The sequence below is a fragment of the Manduca sexta genome, chromosome 25, assembly GCF_014839805.1.
Source record: "Manduca sexta isolate Smith_Timp_Sample1 chromosome 25, JHU_Msex_v1.0, whole genome shotgun sequence".
NCBI classification, from domain to species: Eukaryota; Metazoa; Arthropoda; class Insecta; order Lepidoptera; family Sphingidae; genus Manduca; species Manduca sexta.
In genome coordinates, this window is record NC_051139.1 from 4,191,217 (window position 1) to 4,205,897 (window position 14,681).

At 33.5% G+C, this 14,681-nt stretch overlaps 1 protein-coding gene across 1 annotated transcript in view; it reads right to left on the bottom strand.

Annotated features, from left to right (window-relative positions):
• The window catches only part of LOC115450557 (tyrosine-protein kinase Dnt), a 51,004-nt gene extending 36,733 nt beyond the window's left edge, over nt 1–14,271 (bottom strand). The window contains exon 1 of the mRNA XM_037442767.1: nt 14,166–14,271. Coding sequence (XP_037298664.1) covers nt 14,166–14,271 — 106 coding nt within the window. The remainder of the gene's footprint in view (nt 1–14,165) is intronic.
• Between the last annotated feature and the right edge of the window lie 410 nt (nt 14,272–14,681).

A 14,681-nucleotide genomic window follows, 5' to 3' on the forward strand; every position in this document is an offset into this window, starting at 1 on the left:
ACACTTCGATCATAAACTCACCGACAAATTTATGTTGGAACAGCAAAAGTACACTCCACCGTTGAAATTTATGCCTCCTCTTCGAAGTTTCGTTATCGTAGCAATAAATTTCAGTTTGTTCGCGGCCTCATTCTCGCGAATATTTTGGTGAAAATTTGGCCGAAAAATTTCTTATTTTGCTAAATTTCCTACTTTTGATCGTAATTGAAAACGAATTTCGACCCGCTCAGAGTCTGCTTTATTATCTTAACTTCTTCGACGGTAATTTATTAACAACAATATCTTTATATTATGTTGTAATAATGCACCGTTTATCGTCAAAGTTTTCTTTTGGAGGTTAAATATATTTCGAACTAAATAATGCTAGAAGTTAACACATCAGTTATATTACTTATTAACGGTATGTATACAGCATAGCTTTTAGTAATTTATTTGTAAAACAATTTATGAATGTTTCCTAAGTTTATTTTTTGTTCTCACATCACAAGTAATTTTATTACATTATCTCCATTTCCAGAAACGATATTCAATTAGAAGAAAACTTAAAGATATTTTTTTTATTTCTCCTTTTATTTAAACAAAAATTGAGAATACAAATATTATTAGACGATTTTTTGTCAACCAATATTTTACATTTCAATTACTAAACGTTTACGTCGTGCTATGTTACATGAGTTTAACGACTATTAGCGAAATGTAGCATACAACTTTTACACCTGGTCAGGGTAACAGTCTTATGTAAAATTAATTAAAAACAACCTCTACACCAATACAATATATTTTTACTAACTCTTTCAACCAAGTTTAAACGCTGACCGCCCTGTAATTGACGTGATACCCAGATATTGAAACTCATCCGTAAAGGGTCGAATACGGCAAAGCAGATAATTGTTATACGGATCAAAATTATTTTCACGGTGCTTGATGAAAAATGTTTAATATGAAAAATAATATTTTCGTTGCGTAAACTTTTCAACCGTAACGATGCGCCCTTCACGACTGACATCTCGTTCCATCTCACAATCGGGCTCGTTAAAATTTACGTTTTTAATTATAGCACCTTTTTTCATTAAAAAATAGAAAAATATCTTTCATCATTATCCGTTGAATTATTGAATTTGTGTGTTTTATATTAAAAGGTCTTTTAGATATTCATAAAGGTTATTATGTTATCACAAATTTAATGTCATTACTTATCTATACTTATTATATAAAACTGAAAGCTTTATTTATTTGTTTGAACGCGCTAATCTCAAGAACTACTGATTCGAATTAAAATATTCTTTTAGTGTTGGATAGCTCATTTGTTGAGTAAGGCTATAGGCTACATAACATCACGCTATGACTAATAGGAGCGGAGCATCAATAAAAAAGGTTGCAAAAACGAGGAAAATTTATTCCTTTTGAGATCTTCCGATGCGTGTACTGCGTAAACGGTTAAAGTTACGCAACAAATATGAATGAGTAATCGTTCCTCTTAAAAAGTTCTAAAAATATATTTTAAAATAATTCCCAGCCTCTGCCTCTCTGAACGCGATAAACTCAAAAACTCCTTAACGGATTTCGATGAAATTTGGTATGGAGATAGTTTTTTTTTTTTTTTTGGGGAATGCCATGGTTATATGGATATAGTTTTACACTCTGGGAAGGACATAGGCTTTCTATCCCTGAAAAATATATAGCGGGACTTTTATTCTGAACATCTCTTTCACGCAGGCGAAGCCGCGAGCAAAACTTAGTTTATAAAACGCTAAATTATATATTCTCTCAGATGTAGTTATAATTTGTGACTTAATAACTTATTTCATCATTTAGTTTTTTTAAAATACAATAAATTTTATTTTTGTAGATACGTATATGCCCTCATAAATTCCTTACCTAAAGTTTTCAATTTACGTATTCCGTGACTACTGTTTAGTGTGCGTATTATATTTCTTTAATCTTCCTTCGTTTGTTAATTTTCGTGTGAAACCTGTCAAGGGTGTCAAAAACTAAATCCTTCCTTTTGAATATTCCTGACACGGTATTACCATACAAATTACTAAGCGCTCGGCTCACCCCAATTCCATAATGCATGTAGTTTTCTTTTGTACTATATTAACATTATTTTCGGTTAAAGGCCCAGTTATAGTATAACTGAATATTTTCTATTAATATAAAATAGGTGTTGCTCGCGGCTTCTTCCGGAAAGCAATTATGTTTTGTTTACCATAAAAACTTAATTAATATTGCATAAACCCTTTCGAGTAGTTTCTACATGCTTACTTAGTGACAGATCTTGAGTATTATTTTATTTCATCACAAACTAAACACAAATATGAAAACAGCGATATCACAATAGCTATGTACAAGGATAGAACATCAAATTGCCTCATCCACGGTCACAAAGAGGTGTTGGGAAATCGCGCGTGTTCCTGACAAGAGCATCATTAGTCAAATCTTGTGACCGTACGAAAACGGAGTGGGTACGGTAATTTCAATCCATTAACACTGTGAGCTTCATGTTGTACCTACATCTTACTAATATAAATGCGATGTTTTTTATTTTGACTCGAAAATTCCCTACTGCACCGGATGGTAAGTGGTGTGGGGTCTAATAAAATTTCGACTGACGAGAGATGATTACTCCTCGTCACATAATTATTGGCCTTTTGGAACCGAATATACACAGGCTGATCCCGGAACGCGACACATTTACGTGAGCCACTATGGCGGGTTTTAACACCTTGTGTACATTAGCCGGTATCCGGGTGGATAGAAAATATATCCTACCGTCAGCAATTAATAGAGAGCTTAGACACTAGACATACTCTACATCTGTGCCACACGACCGTTTATCTCTGTCACACTTTTTTGCCCGTATTCACTTGACAGCTAGATAAGATCGTTCAGTCCAATTCTATTTTGGTCGAAATCAATAATTATACGGATCGCCAAATTTGGCTGAAAACGACACATAAACTCTTTATTTTCGTTTTATTCTTAATAACTATGAGTAGCTGTAATGCATTTCTTATAATTATAGATAGCAATTCTGAATATGAAGGAAATCTAAAAGCACAACATATTTCTGTATTCCACTTCGTGTTATAACTAATATGAAACTAAAGAAGCGACAAAGAGTCTTAAACGAACTCGCTGGCGCACTATTACAATGTACTATTTTATAATTAAAGTGCAAATTGAATTATATATATCACATGAATCTAAAAACCTTTTCAATGAAAATTTCCAATAATCCCGAAAGATAAATAAAGGAGGAACCATGATTTATGTCTTTTTTTAATTTTCATTTTTTTTTATCTCTTTTTAGCGTCGTCAGTAAAGACGTCGTCAGTATTAACATAGGGCCTAGTAATAGTGAGCTAACGAAGTATAACTTTTTGTACCAATTCACCAAACCCCTTCTCTTAATCTTTTGTACGTATACAAAATATTTATAAGAATAAAGATTCCCGTCTACACTACAAATTTCTAGCAAGAAACTACAGTATTTAAGTTCTGATCTTTCAATCATCAGATAAAATTGATTCGTAGGTTAAAGTACAAACGATTTAAAATAACAGTCGTATGTGCGTTGAAAATTTGTCTCACTTTTATATTCAGTCAGGTTCTAATAAAAGTTGCACTCAAAAATAGATTCTCGAGTCAAGAAAATTGAAGGCACAAACTCGCAATAACCGTTCGACGCCATATTGACTTATCAGATCCATAATTCTATAAGGAATATCGAAAATATTGTTCAATATAGTAAACTGTATCGGATTTCCGGTTAATTTGCCGACAAAGGTCGCCAAACGGAGCGTCTATAGGGGCACCAATCACATTATTTCAGGGTTAAGTACAGGGACGTAACGAGATTGGCATTGCATAGGGGGTCGTGATATGTCTCCCAATTTTTGCTCAATTATCAAAATAGCAGTCGAGGAAAAACATCACGACAAAAGCCAAATTTGGATACAAGTTCAACTAGGTTTTAAGTAAATTTATTTTATGGTAGTGTTTCTCTTGATATTACGTGATTGTACTCTAATTAAATAATAGAAAAATACTAACGAAATTAATTGAAAGGATTATTATGTCTAACACTGAGACTTAATTTAAACGATTCATAAAAAAAAAAACAATTTCATAATAACTAGTTACAAATAAAAGTCGGAAAAGGTCCGCATTTCTCCTAAATTAATCAAACGTGACCTGAGCGAGATATCTAAGTGGGTCCGGCCCCCGTTCCCCGGTTGCGTGCCGCGCTAAACGGATCCTGCACGCACGTACGATTTGGCAACAAGTGGCCACCTATTCTCTAATATCAAATATTGTTTTATTGTCTTTACAGAAAAATATTTTGGACAAATTGTCCCGTATATCGAACGTATTTCGTTGAATGCTGCGGCACATAAATTCCCGTTTCTGTTATGAAATTGTTTGTCGGATACACGCGTTGTTGAAAAATATGTCGCAACACGCTGTGGATGGGGTTTGAGATGTGAAAAGAGAAATTTAGCTTAATGTTGTATAAACGATATATTCCAAATTATTTGTAACATCATAATTTATATTAGTTATTAGGTTTACGGCTCCGACTGCGTGAAAGAGTATTCAGGGATAAAAGTCCATTTTTATATTTTCCCGGAATAAAATTAGACTATAGCATTCAGAGTAATGTAGCTTCCTATTAGTGAAAAATCAAAATCGGTTTAGTAGTTCCTGAGATTAGCGCGACCAAACAAAATAACTTTTCAACTTTATATATAATATAGATATATAGAATAATATAGATTTTTGTTTAAATTAGCGAACTTGGAAGCTATATTGCCTTGTGTCTGCACAAATTTGTTAAGCCACATAACAAAGTCAATAAAATTATTCCTTCCATTCCAAAAAGAACTATAAAAACTGTCAAGTTCATCTGTATAAAAAGTGAAAAACATAACACAAAATACAGTAAACTTCTACAAATTAACAAAAGAGCCATAAAGAAAATATTTTAACGGCCACCTTGCCAGATAATAAAAGTAAAACTTGTTAAGAGTTGAATTTTTGGCAACCCATCAACAAGTGTTGTTTCGTTACATAAATAATTAGTATTACTGTAGACCTCGCAGCGGTTTCTGGGAGATAAAAGTTACAGTGATGGTGAAAATCTTTGGGTTGCTTTTCATATATCTTTAATTTTGTACCTATTTGTATTATATACTCGACTACATTATGGATGTAATAACATAGAGGCGATGATAGCTTAGTTGGTAATGAAACGGACTGCTGAGACGAATGTCTGCAGGTTCAAAACTCAGGGGCACACCTAAGAATTTTCTAAAAATTATGTGTGTATTCTTTGTGAATTATCGCTTGCTTTTACGGTGAAGGAAAAATCGTGAGGAAACCTGCATACCTGAGAGTTCTCTATAGGAGTTTTGAGGGTGTGTGAAGTCTTCCAATCCACACTAGGCCAGCGTGGTGGACTAAGGCCTCATCCCTCTCAGTATTAGAGGCTTTTGCCCAGCAGTGGGACGGTATATAATACAGAGCTGATATTATTAGTATATATCAAGTGAGCAGTAGAGCAGTAAATTTTGAAAAAAAAAAGCATTCTTTTTTTATTCTCGTACGAATATGAACGGAAACAATGATTAGTTAAAACATAGATCACCAACGAACATTGGTTAGGGTTTGACTACATGTATTATTTTATGTTATCAACTTCGGATAATTTTGTACCATATGTAAAAGGATCGTTCGCGTAATGTATACAGTTTGTGAAGTTATATTTGAGCATGTGCTTGACGCTCAAATCCCTCTTCCCATCGTGGGCCGTATGCTTCGCTGTACGGGTTATATTTGAATAATTAGGAATACTTTAAGTTAAAAAACAATCATATATCAGTGGGGTTTGAAAAGGTCCTAAATTAATCGTGGGAACGGTAATTATTACACTTCATTTCAATTTAAAAAACACAATGTTCTTATCGATTGCATAGAAATAATTTCTTGAAAATACGACATGAAATTAATTTCAGAAACACAACAATAAGATGCCATTATAATTCCCGCCGAAACTGGAAAGATATTAAAAATAGAACTTAAGGGCAAGTGCTAAAAGCAACATCTAAAAATTAATAAATTCTAAAAATAAAATGTTATCGTGCGGAGCGCGGCAGCGGGTCTATCACGCGCGAACACTCGTGGCCAAGTTTAAGTGTAGCGGAGAGCGCACTTCACGCGACCGCACACACGACGCGCACGCCACGTAAACACTTCGCGGTTCGTTTACTTTGGCCGTAAGTGTCCGCGCCGATTGTTTAGGCAACGGATATGGGCCTTAATTTATTTGAGTGAGGTGTGGTGAGATTTTAATTAATTGTTTTAGTTTCTTACGTCAACGCTGGTTTTCTTTTTCTCCAAGTTCTTATTTCGTGTGAAGTTCTTTATTTATATTTGTGACATTTTGGTTAGTTAGAAACTCGATAAAGCGTGATTGATGTGATGTCAACAGCTTATCATATTTGAAATTTCGATTAATGTCTTGCCCTTAAATACAATTAATAATTCGTTCGATTTTCACTTCGCTTTAATTCATATATTAGTGGCTGACTACCCTTATTCCACTTGCCTTATCCCACTTCGATACGGGTCGCTGCAACACCCTTTTTAAGGATCTTGCAGAAATGTTTTGCCTTAGATTTTACAAACAGCCGCCTGAATGAAGTCAAACCTCTCAATAATTAACCGAACCTATTCTCATACACTAAACCACTAGGTAAAATTAATCAATGAAATACCGAGGTAGTTTAAACTATAATTACGTTACTGAAGCCGCGGCAAAACGCTCGCATTATTACGGTACTTACAAATCATTACATCGAAGCCTATTTATAAGCCGTGCATGTCACAATACTAAACGATAGATTTCAGTGAGGAATGGTAAATAGTAATTGCTGAGGAGGGGTTGTCAGCTAGCGTACTTCCCACGCGCTAAACATAGAAACTAACATCGAACGTAGCTTTAAAGAAATCTATACTTATAAATACGAAAGTAACTGTCTGCCTATTACGTTTAAACGGTTGTACCACTTGATTAGTTTTCGTGTAAATTTTTCCCAGATAGAAAGTAACTTCTGCCATTTTTCGCCCATGGACAATCTATGAGTTAAAAATTATCTCGAACTCAGCGGTCGAGAGGTCGCTACTGGTGCATTTGGAAGATTACACACAGACACTAAAAAAGCCATAAAAGAGAATTTACCAGATCGTGTAAACCCAAATAACATTACTTCAAAATACACCGTTCTTTATAAAAAATACTGGCCGCATTCAAAACACACCTTTATTCATTCCCATGGGCAAAGGAAACAAAGATAATGCCAAATGTAACATAACAAAAAGTGCAATAAATTGTTGTTAAAAACATGCCGGTTTCGCACTGTCCAATCAAACGGCGTCCCGTGGGAGCTGGCAAAACGCAAATTTCAGCCAAAAATGATAACTGCTGAAATATTGCATGCATTGTACTTAACAAAGTCATTTTATTGCGGCGCACTTTATGACCTATGGGAGATATTATCGCGTTATAAATTGTGTAGAAACGTTGAATACATGTTCTGTAGTGGGAATAATGTAACGCATTGTTTAGTACGTTTAAAATTGTTACATTTTATTCGAACACCTTTTTGATATCGACAATAAATATCCTGATATTTAGCGAATATTATGGTATCATTAAAACTTAATTAATGGACAGATAATACAATAACCATAATGCATAATGCTATCGATTACCAGTGGTAGGATATATTTTATATCCGCCCGTATAGCGACCACCGTACACAAGGTGTTAAAGCCCTCGATAGTGGCTAATGTAAGTGTGACGTTCCGGGATCAGCCTGTATACATCCAGTTCAAACAGGCCGGCATAATTGTGTCGACTGTCGAGGGGTAACTAACTCTCGTCAGTAGACCTTCTATTAGACCCACTCCACTTACCACCAGATGCAATGGATCACTTTGCCGTACTCGAAAAAAAGTTTATTTTTTTAAGCGTTCTATCATAAATATGTTTGCGGTATGAATTAATTAAAAATATCAAAGACACGCTATCTTCATAATGATACTAAAATAACATGCGATGTGCTGTCATTAAAGTATGTGAAAGTTACGTCTCCCATTCATCTTACAACCATAATTAAAAAAGCTAATAATAAACACACTAAGAGCTCAGTAATTAGCGACAGATTAATGTATCGTCACGTGAGATTCGAAACGTCATAACTCATTCACGTTACAGACGGAACGACATACCATGAGTAAGATATACGGAGGACCCAGACCAACTAATTTGTATTTACTGCGCACCCACTTAATCATAGAGCGTGATGCATCGCGCAGGATTGCGGCGCAGACATGTGAAAAATTACAGAACGTCATTCCAATTAAAAAGTAACGTAATACGCGCCACTCAAAATGTTAGCGTCTGACCGGCGCGTTTGAATATGACAACCGTACGTGTGTAGGAGGCCTTATAAACTAGCGATATCTATGTACAGTGTACACGGCTCTTAAAATTTCAACCAAAATTTTAAATAAAGCTGATCGTATGATAAATTAACATGTCTTGATTATTTTGTAGTTAAAACTTCATATCTATTAATGTATGTACTTATATGTATAAAATAAATCTCTATTTTTAGTGACGCCATAACTTGAGGATGACTTAACTGATTTAATTTATATATTTTTTTAATTTCTTTTATTCTTCAAAGAATGTTGTTACGGAAAGAATAGTTAAGAAAATTATGTAGAAAATTGGAAAATTTTAGAAAACTTAACGACTATTTTAACTTCACGTGTTTGACAGTCCGCGCATTTGATGAATGTCAATTTAGCAGACAGTTGTTATTTTAATGTTAGATTAATTTAAATATATAATATATGTAACTTAACTCCTGTTGAACCGATTTTGATGTAATTCTTATGTGTTTTCGGGTCCCTGGAAAATTTAGATTCTCAATTGGTTTAAAGGTGTGTGTAATAACACCAAATAACCTACGGAACACTTAAATCTTACCAAATAAAAATTATATGACAACCAAAAAATCACATCCGTTAATACCCAATCTATAAATCCGAAAAATCATTCCAGTTCCCACTTTCGGGATGTGTTCATTCAAAAAGCATCCAATTACCGGGTCCATCCAATGCAGGCATTACTGTCCGTGTGTTTAGTTGCCACCCCACGCTGCTGAAGTGCGATAAGACGGGGCCTAAATTGATGTTTGAACTGTCATTAATTCCCCCAACCAACAGATGTCGCTGCACTCTATTATTTTTGACACATACGACTGTCATTTGTCGTCAGAATGATTTATTCAGTTGCTGCTTTCGAATAAAGGATTGAGTTTGTTGAACTTTCGTATTAAATACAATTAACAAAAATAATTTTCGTATTCCGCAATATTTATTTTCGTTATATTACATTTAAAAATAATCTATTATACTAAATACTGGTGTTACGTCTGTCATATGTGAGAGTCGGCCTGGGTAGGTACCACCGCAATGTCTATTTCTGCCGCCAAGCAGCAGTGTGTAGTCACTATTGGGTTCCGGTTTGAAGGACATTGAAGCCAATGTAACTACTGGACATATTAAGACTTAACATCTCATGTCTCATGGATGGCGAGCGCAGTGGAATACCAAACAATACTTTGTAATTCAAGGTGTTGGATGGTGTTTCTACTGTTTATGGGCGGTCGTATCGCTTACCATCAGGCGAACGGCAAGCTCGTCGCATCATTCAAAATAATAAAAAAAAATCTATTATACATATAAAGCTGAAGAGTTTATTTGAACGCGTTAATCACAGGAGCAACTAAAACGATTTTGTTTTTTTTTTCACTAATAAGATAGTACATTAGTCTTGGGTGCTATAGCCTACCTTTTATCCCGGGAAAAGATTTGCCCCTGAAAAGCTTTTTCACGCGGGTGGAATCACAAGAAAAAGCTAGTAACTTATAAATAATCAAGATATACCTAACAATGAAACGTAAAGAATGTTTTTCTTTGTATGCTATTATTTACGGAAGTAAACTCATTTGCTTTTACACGGAATGTCTTCGTCTTTAAGATATCCGTATCAAGACCTCTTCTCTAAGGTGAGATTCGTAGAATCCATTTGAGTAATTCGAATTAGAATTTCCCGTGTAAGCCGAAACCCAGTATATGGAATCAAGTTCCTCTTTCATTGCAAATCGTCATTTAGTTTTGTGTACGATTAATTTCGATTCAATAAAGGGGGATAGCCTAGTTGGGGATGGGACGCAATAACGAGACGAATGACCATAGGTTCACAACTCAAGAGCCTCTTATTTCTAAAAAGTTATGTGAGTATTCTTTGTGAATTATCACACGCATAAACAGTAAAAGAAAACATTGTGAGTTCTGTATAAGAATTTGAAAGGTATGTGAAGTCTGCTAATCCGCACTTGACCAGCGTGGTGGACTGAGGCCTAATCCCTCTCAGTAGTAGAGAAGGCCCATGCTCAGCAGTGAGATAGTATATAAAACAGGGCTGATATAAATATTACCATTTAAAAGAATTGATATTATTATCATTAGACTACTAGTAAACATATCTGTGAAGAACTGCGAGCTTTACAATATGTATCCTAAGGGGGGTCAATTTGAAACAGATTTTAGATTATATTTTTAACACGATTTGCATTCTATAATTATTAGCATGAAGACGATTATTTATACTTATCGATATAAGTAGCTCATTCCCGTAAGCGATAAATAAAGTCAAATCAAAACCCAATGGCTTAGATACTAAGCTACTATTATCACAAACTGCTTCCATGCACAAAAAATAACACGAGAACCGCTAAATATCACCCGTAAGAGTAATTCCGTTGCGCAGTTATCATAATTTTTATTCCCATTCTTGACAGTTGGTTTATGGCTCAATTCAATGTCACACATTGCTATGCATTGCACGATGGTGAGTTACTTTTATCTCTAATAAGATTCCTATTCGAATAGTTGCTGTCGCGAAGTCCCTAAAGTAATAAACTATTTGGTTGTGCGGTTCGTCGCGTGCCCGTTGAAGGACGTTACGATATTTTCGATTGTTGTTTATTAGTATGGGTTTATTTAAAATGATAGAATTGTTTATAACCTATATGTGTTTTCTGAAAATGAGATACAAGTACCTAATGTAATATATTTTATATTTCCGAAATAAATAGTTATTAAAATTTTTGTTTTCATTTAGTTCGATTTACAAATACAAAGATCCTAAACCAATAGCAGTTTTATTAGATGCATTTTTAAATTAATAAAAGAAGAAGAGAAAGTTAAATAGATTTAGGAATTCAATATGTATATACTTAACTATGTATAATTAACTTTTCTATCAGTCAAGCGACTATACTAAAAATAAATACTAAAAAATATAGCCAACTAACCCTTTTAAAAAAAATATATTAGTATTACAATTGACGAGCAAAAAGGAAATCACATTTCTTATTATCAAATTAAACCATACCAAACTTAAAAAAAAAATATTTAAAATCGTATCGTATAAATCAACGCACACGCACCCAATTGCGTATACGGAATACGTCGAATTTGTAGAACAAATATAAATGGTTGAGGGTAGATCGGGGGTAGATAATTACATTTTTTGATCTTCGGAAACGGGGGTCGTGACGTCACTGCTAAGCCTCAGTCAGTCTTTGTGTCGGACGTGTTTTGATAGTGTCAAAGATATGTACGAGTGAATAATGGTGAAATTTGTTTTTCGACCTTGTGTGCGTAATAAATTATTAAGAGGTGGTTTATGGGAACGAATTGTAATTATGTCAGGATCGGAAAGTAGTAACACTATGTTTTACTTTGCATCAGTCCTTATAGGTAAAATAAACCTGGCATCATTATCGTTTTGTAATGTAATTTTTATGTCTAAGTATTTGTCAAAATAAATGTATTAATTTTATTATTATTCCTTTTTTATACTCGTATTTTTACTTTATCCTTTGATGACCAATAAAGTGTAATAAATAAAAAAAACGACATAGTTTTTAAGAAAATATTGTTTACTATTTTTTTTGTCTCATCTGTTTTTTTCTGTTTCCTAATACATTCGTATCAATCAATATCTATAATATATGTATTACGACAAACAAAAAACTCATTAGACAGGAAAAAATCGTGATAATATTTCATAAAAACTATTTCGTTATATACATTTATTTTGAGAAATACTTATTAAAGAAATTATAGTTAGTTGGTGTTTTAAAATACTATGAACTAAAAAATACAGCTCATTAAGGGATTATGAGCTTTACGGCTCCTATTAATTCTCGGATAGTAAATTTATTGCTATATTTTTAGTATAAATCTTTTAATCCAATGCAGGTACCTTTTTTCCGATAATAACTGCACTACGCTGCTGGAATCTTCATTATGAGTCAACACACTTATCAACATACATCTTATTGACTAGAGAGTATATTCCGTAGACTAGTACATCTCGCAAAAACTTATATATTTCAATAATACAAAAACCAAAGAATAATATTATTTCATTTTATTAATTAAAGTTCTATGTCATGTAGAGCCCACAATTAGTACCTAACAATGCAACCTATTCGACATTTGTGGAGTACAATAAATGCAATTGATTATGAGTATAGCAACAAAAGGAATAAAGGTACGTTCCAAACATATACTGGTGGTAGGTCTCTCATATGTGAGAGTCCGTCTGGGTAGGCATCACCGCAATATCTATTTTTGACGCCAAGCAACCGTGTGTAGTGTGGCGAGCGCAGTGGAATACCAAACAATACTTTATGATTCAAGGTATTGAATGGTATTGTATGTTTACTGTTTATGGGTAGTATCGTTTACCATCAGGCGAAAGGAAAGCTAGTTTCGTCATTAAAAAAAAAGTATAACCTTTTTTGAAGTCGTTTAATAACGTCACATTTAGTATTGACGATCGGCAATTTACTCAATCGCTTAAAAAGCCCGATGCAGCTATGCGCCGTTTCCATACTACGCTTAAACGAGTTGTATTTGTCAAGCATCGAACCAATGGCTATGACTGGTGATATACAATACAGTAACTATCGTGTGGAGTAACCTTTATGAAATGTGTGCTCATTGCTATAAAATCTATTTTCCAGTGTACAGCTCGCGGTTGATTATATATTACCTTTGATTACTTCAAATAATTAAAAATAATTTACATATACAAAATATAATTTTAATTTGTTATTTCTAATTATAACGCTACAACCCTATACATACACCTTTAATTTCTAGAAAATAAAAAGTATTTTTTAGATTTTAGATTTCTTTAATATAATATGCCTATACTTAGTAGAATCTAGAAAAATAATCTAAAGCTTAATTATTTGTTTAAATTGCACTCTATTTACAAAGAAACTACAAAGAAGTTCGATTATTTATAACCAAAATATTAGAGCTCATTTTCTCTACATTTTTATTATATTGTAAGCCCAATTCACCATGTTATTAATACTGGATTTAAGTCAAACTAAAATTAAATCCATTATATGTATACAATAATAGCTGCGAAACTAGGTTAGCAGTTCAGCATAAGATATTTTAAAAATATTGTCCGGAGAAAATAGCCTGACCCTATTGGTTAAAATTCGATATGGACCAGAAGTAGTAATTTTCATCAAGAGATGCATATTTTATTTAATGCTAAGGCAAATAAAATAGTATAATTGATAGACAGAAATTCATTGGTAGTCAAAATATCAAAAGTAAAACATGCCTTTAAAATGTTTACTATAAGTTCGTTATATTTATGATTTTTAAAGCGATCTAACTAGAACTATGAATTGATTAAATGAAAGTTCAAAGACATTAAATAAAGGTAATTTTATAAAAAATAACGACCTCCATTTAAGATTTATATAATGGCAAAAAATAAAAGTATAAGTAATACAATTAACAAATACAAAAATAATCTACAACCAATATACTATAAGGTTTTCTACAAATACAAATTTAGAAACAAAACACTATCATCAAAGCAAATAACTAACAAGCAACCTAAACACTACTCAATACGCAACAAATTACCAAAACGGATCGATAGTTTCTAATTTAATGCAAACATACGAAGTTCATAATCTTACCTAACAACTTCATTACTTCTGCTTGACTGATGAGCACGTTCAGATGGCCTGTTACCAATGGCAACGCCAGGCAGGCCCAAGCGATAACAAGCGTTTTAGATGCCATTTGGAATACACTTCACTTTACAGTCATTTCAGTTTCACTTTTGTGTACATTTTACCACCGTCCCGAAGCGATGAACATTAAAATTTACGTCGTATCCATTATTGTTTATTACCGGACGATTTACATCTCTGTAAATGTAAATTAGAATGTTACGTTCGAAATTCAAATAAAAAATACTTTTAAAATTTAAACTGCCAGTGTTTACATGTTACGACTGCATATTTTTAAAAAGAAATGCAAAGACGCAATCCCAGTTCAGTTTTAGTCGTAAAATAAAAGTGCCGTAAACAGCTACCGAACTTTCAAATCGTCGCAATAATACGAATTCGGAAATCGCCGATCCGGAAACGGTTTCCCAAACGTTACAAAGCGGAACACGCGTCAGACGGCCGCGCCACCGCGCCGCACTG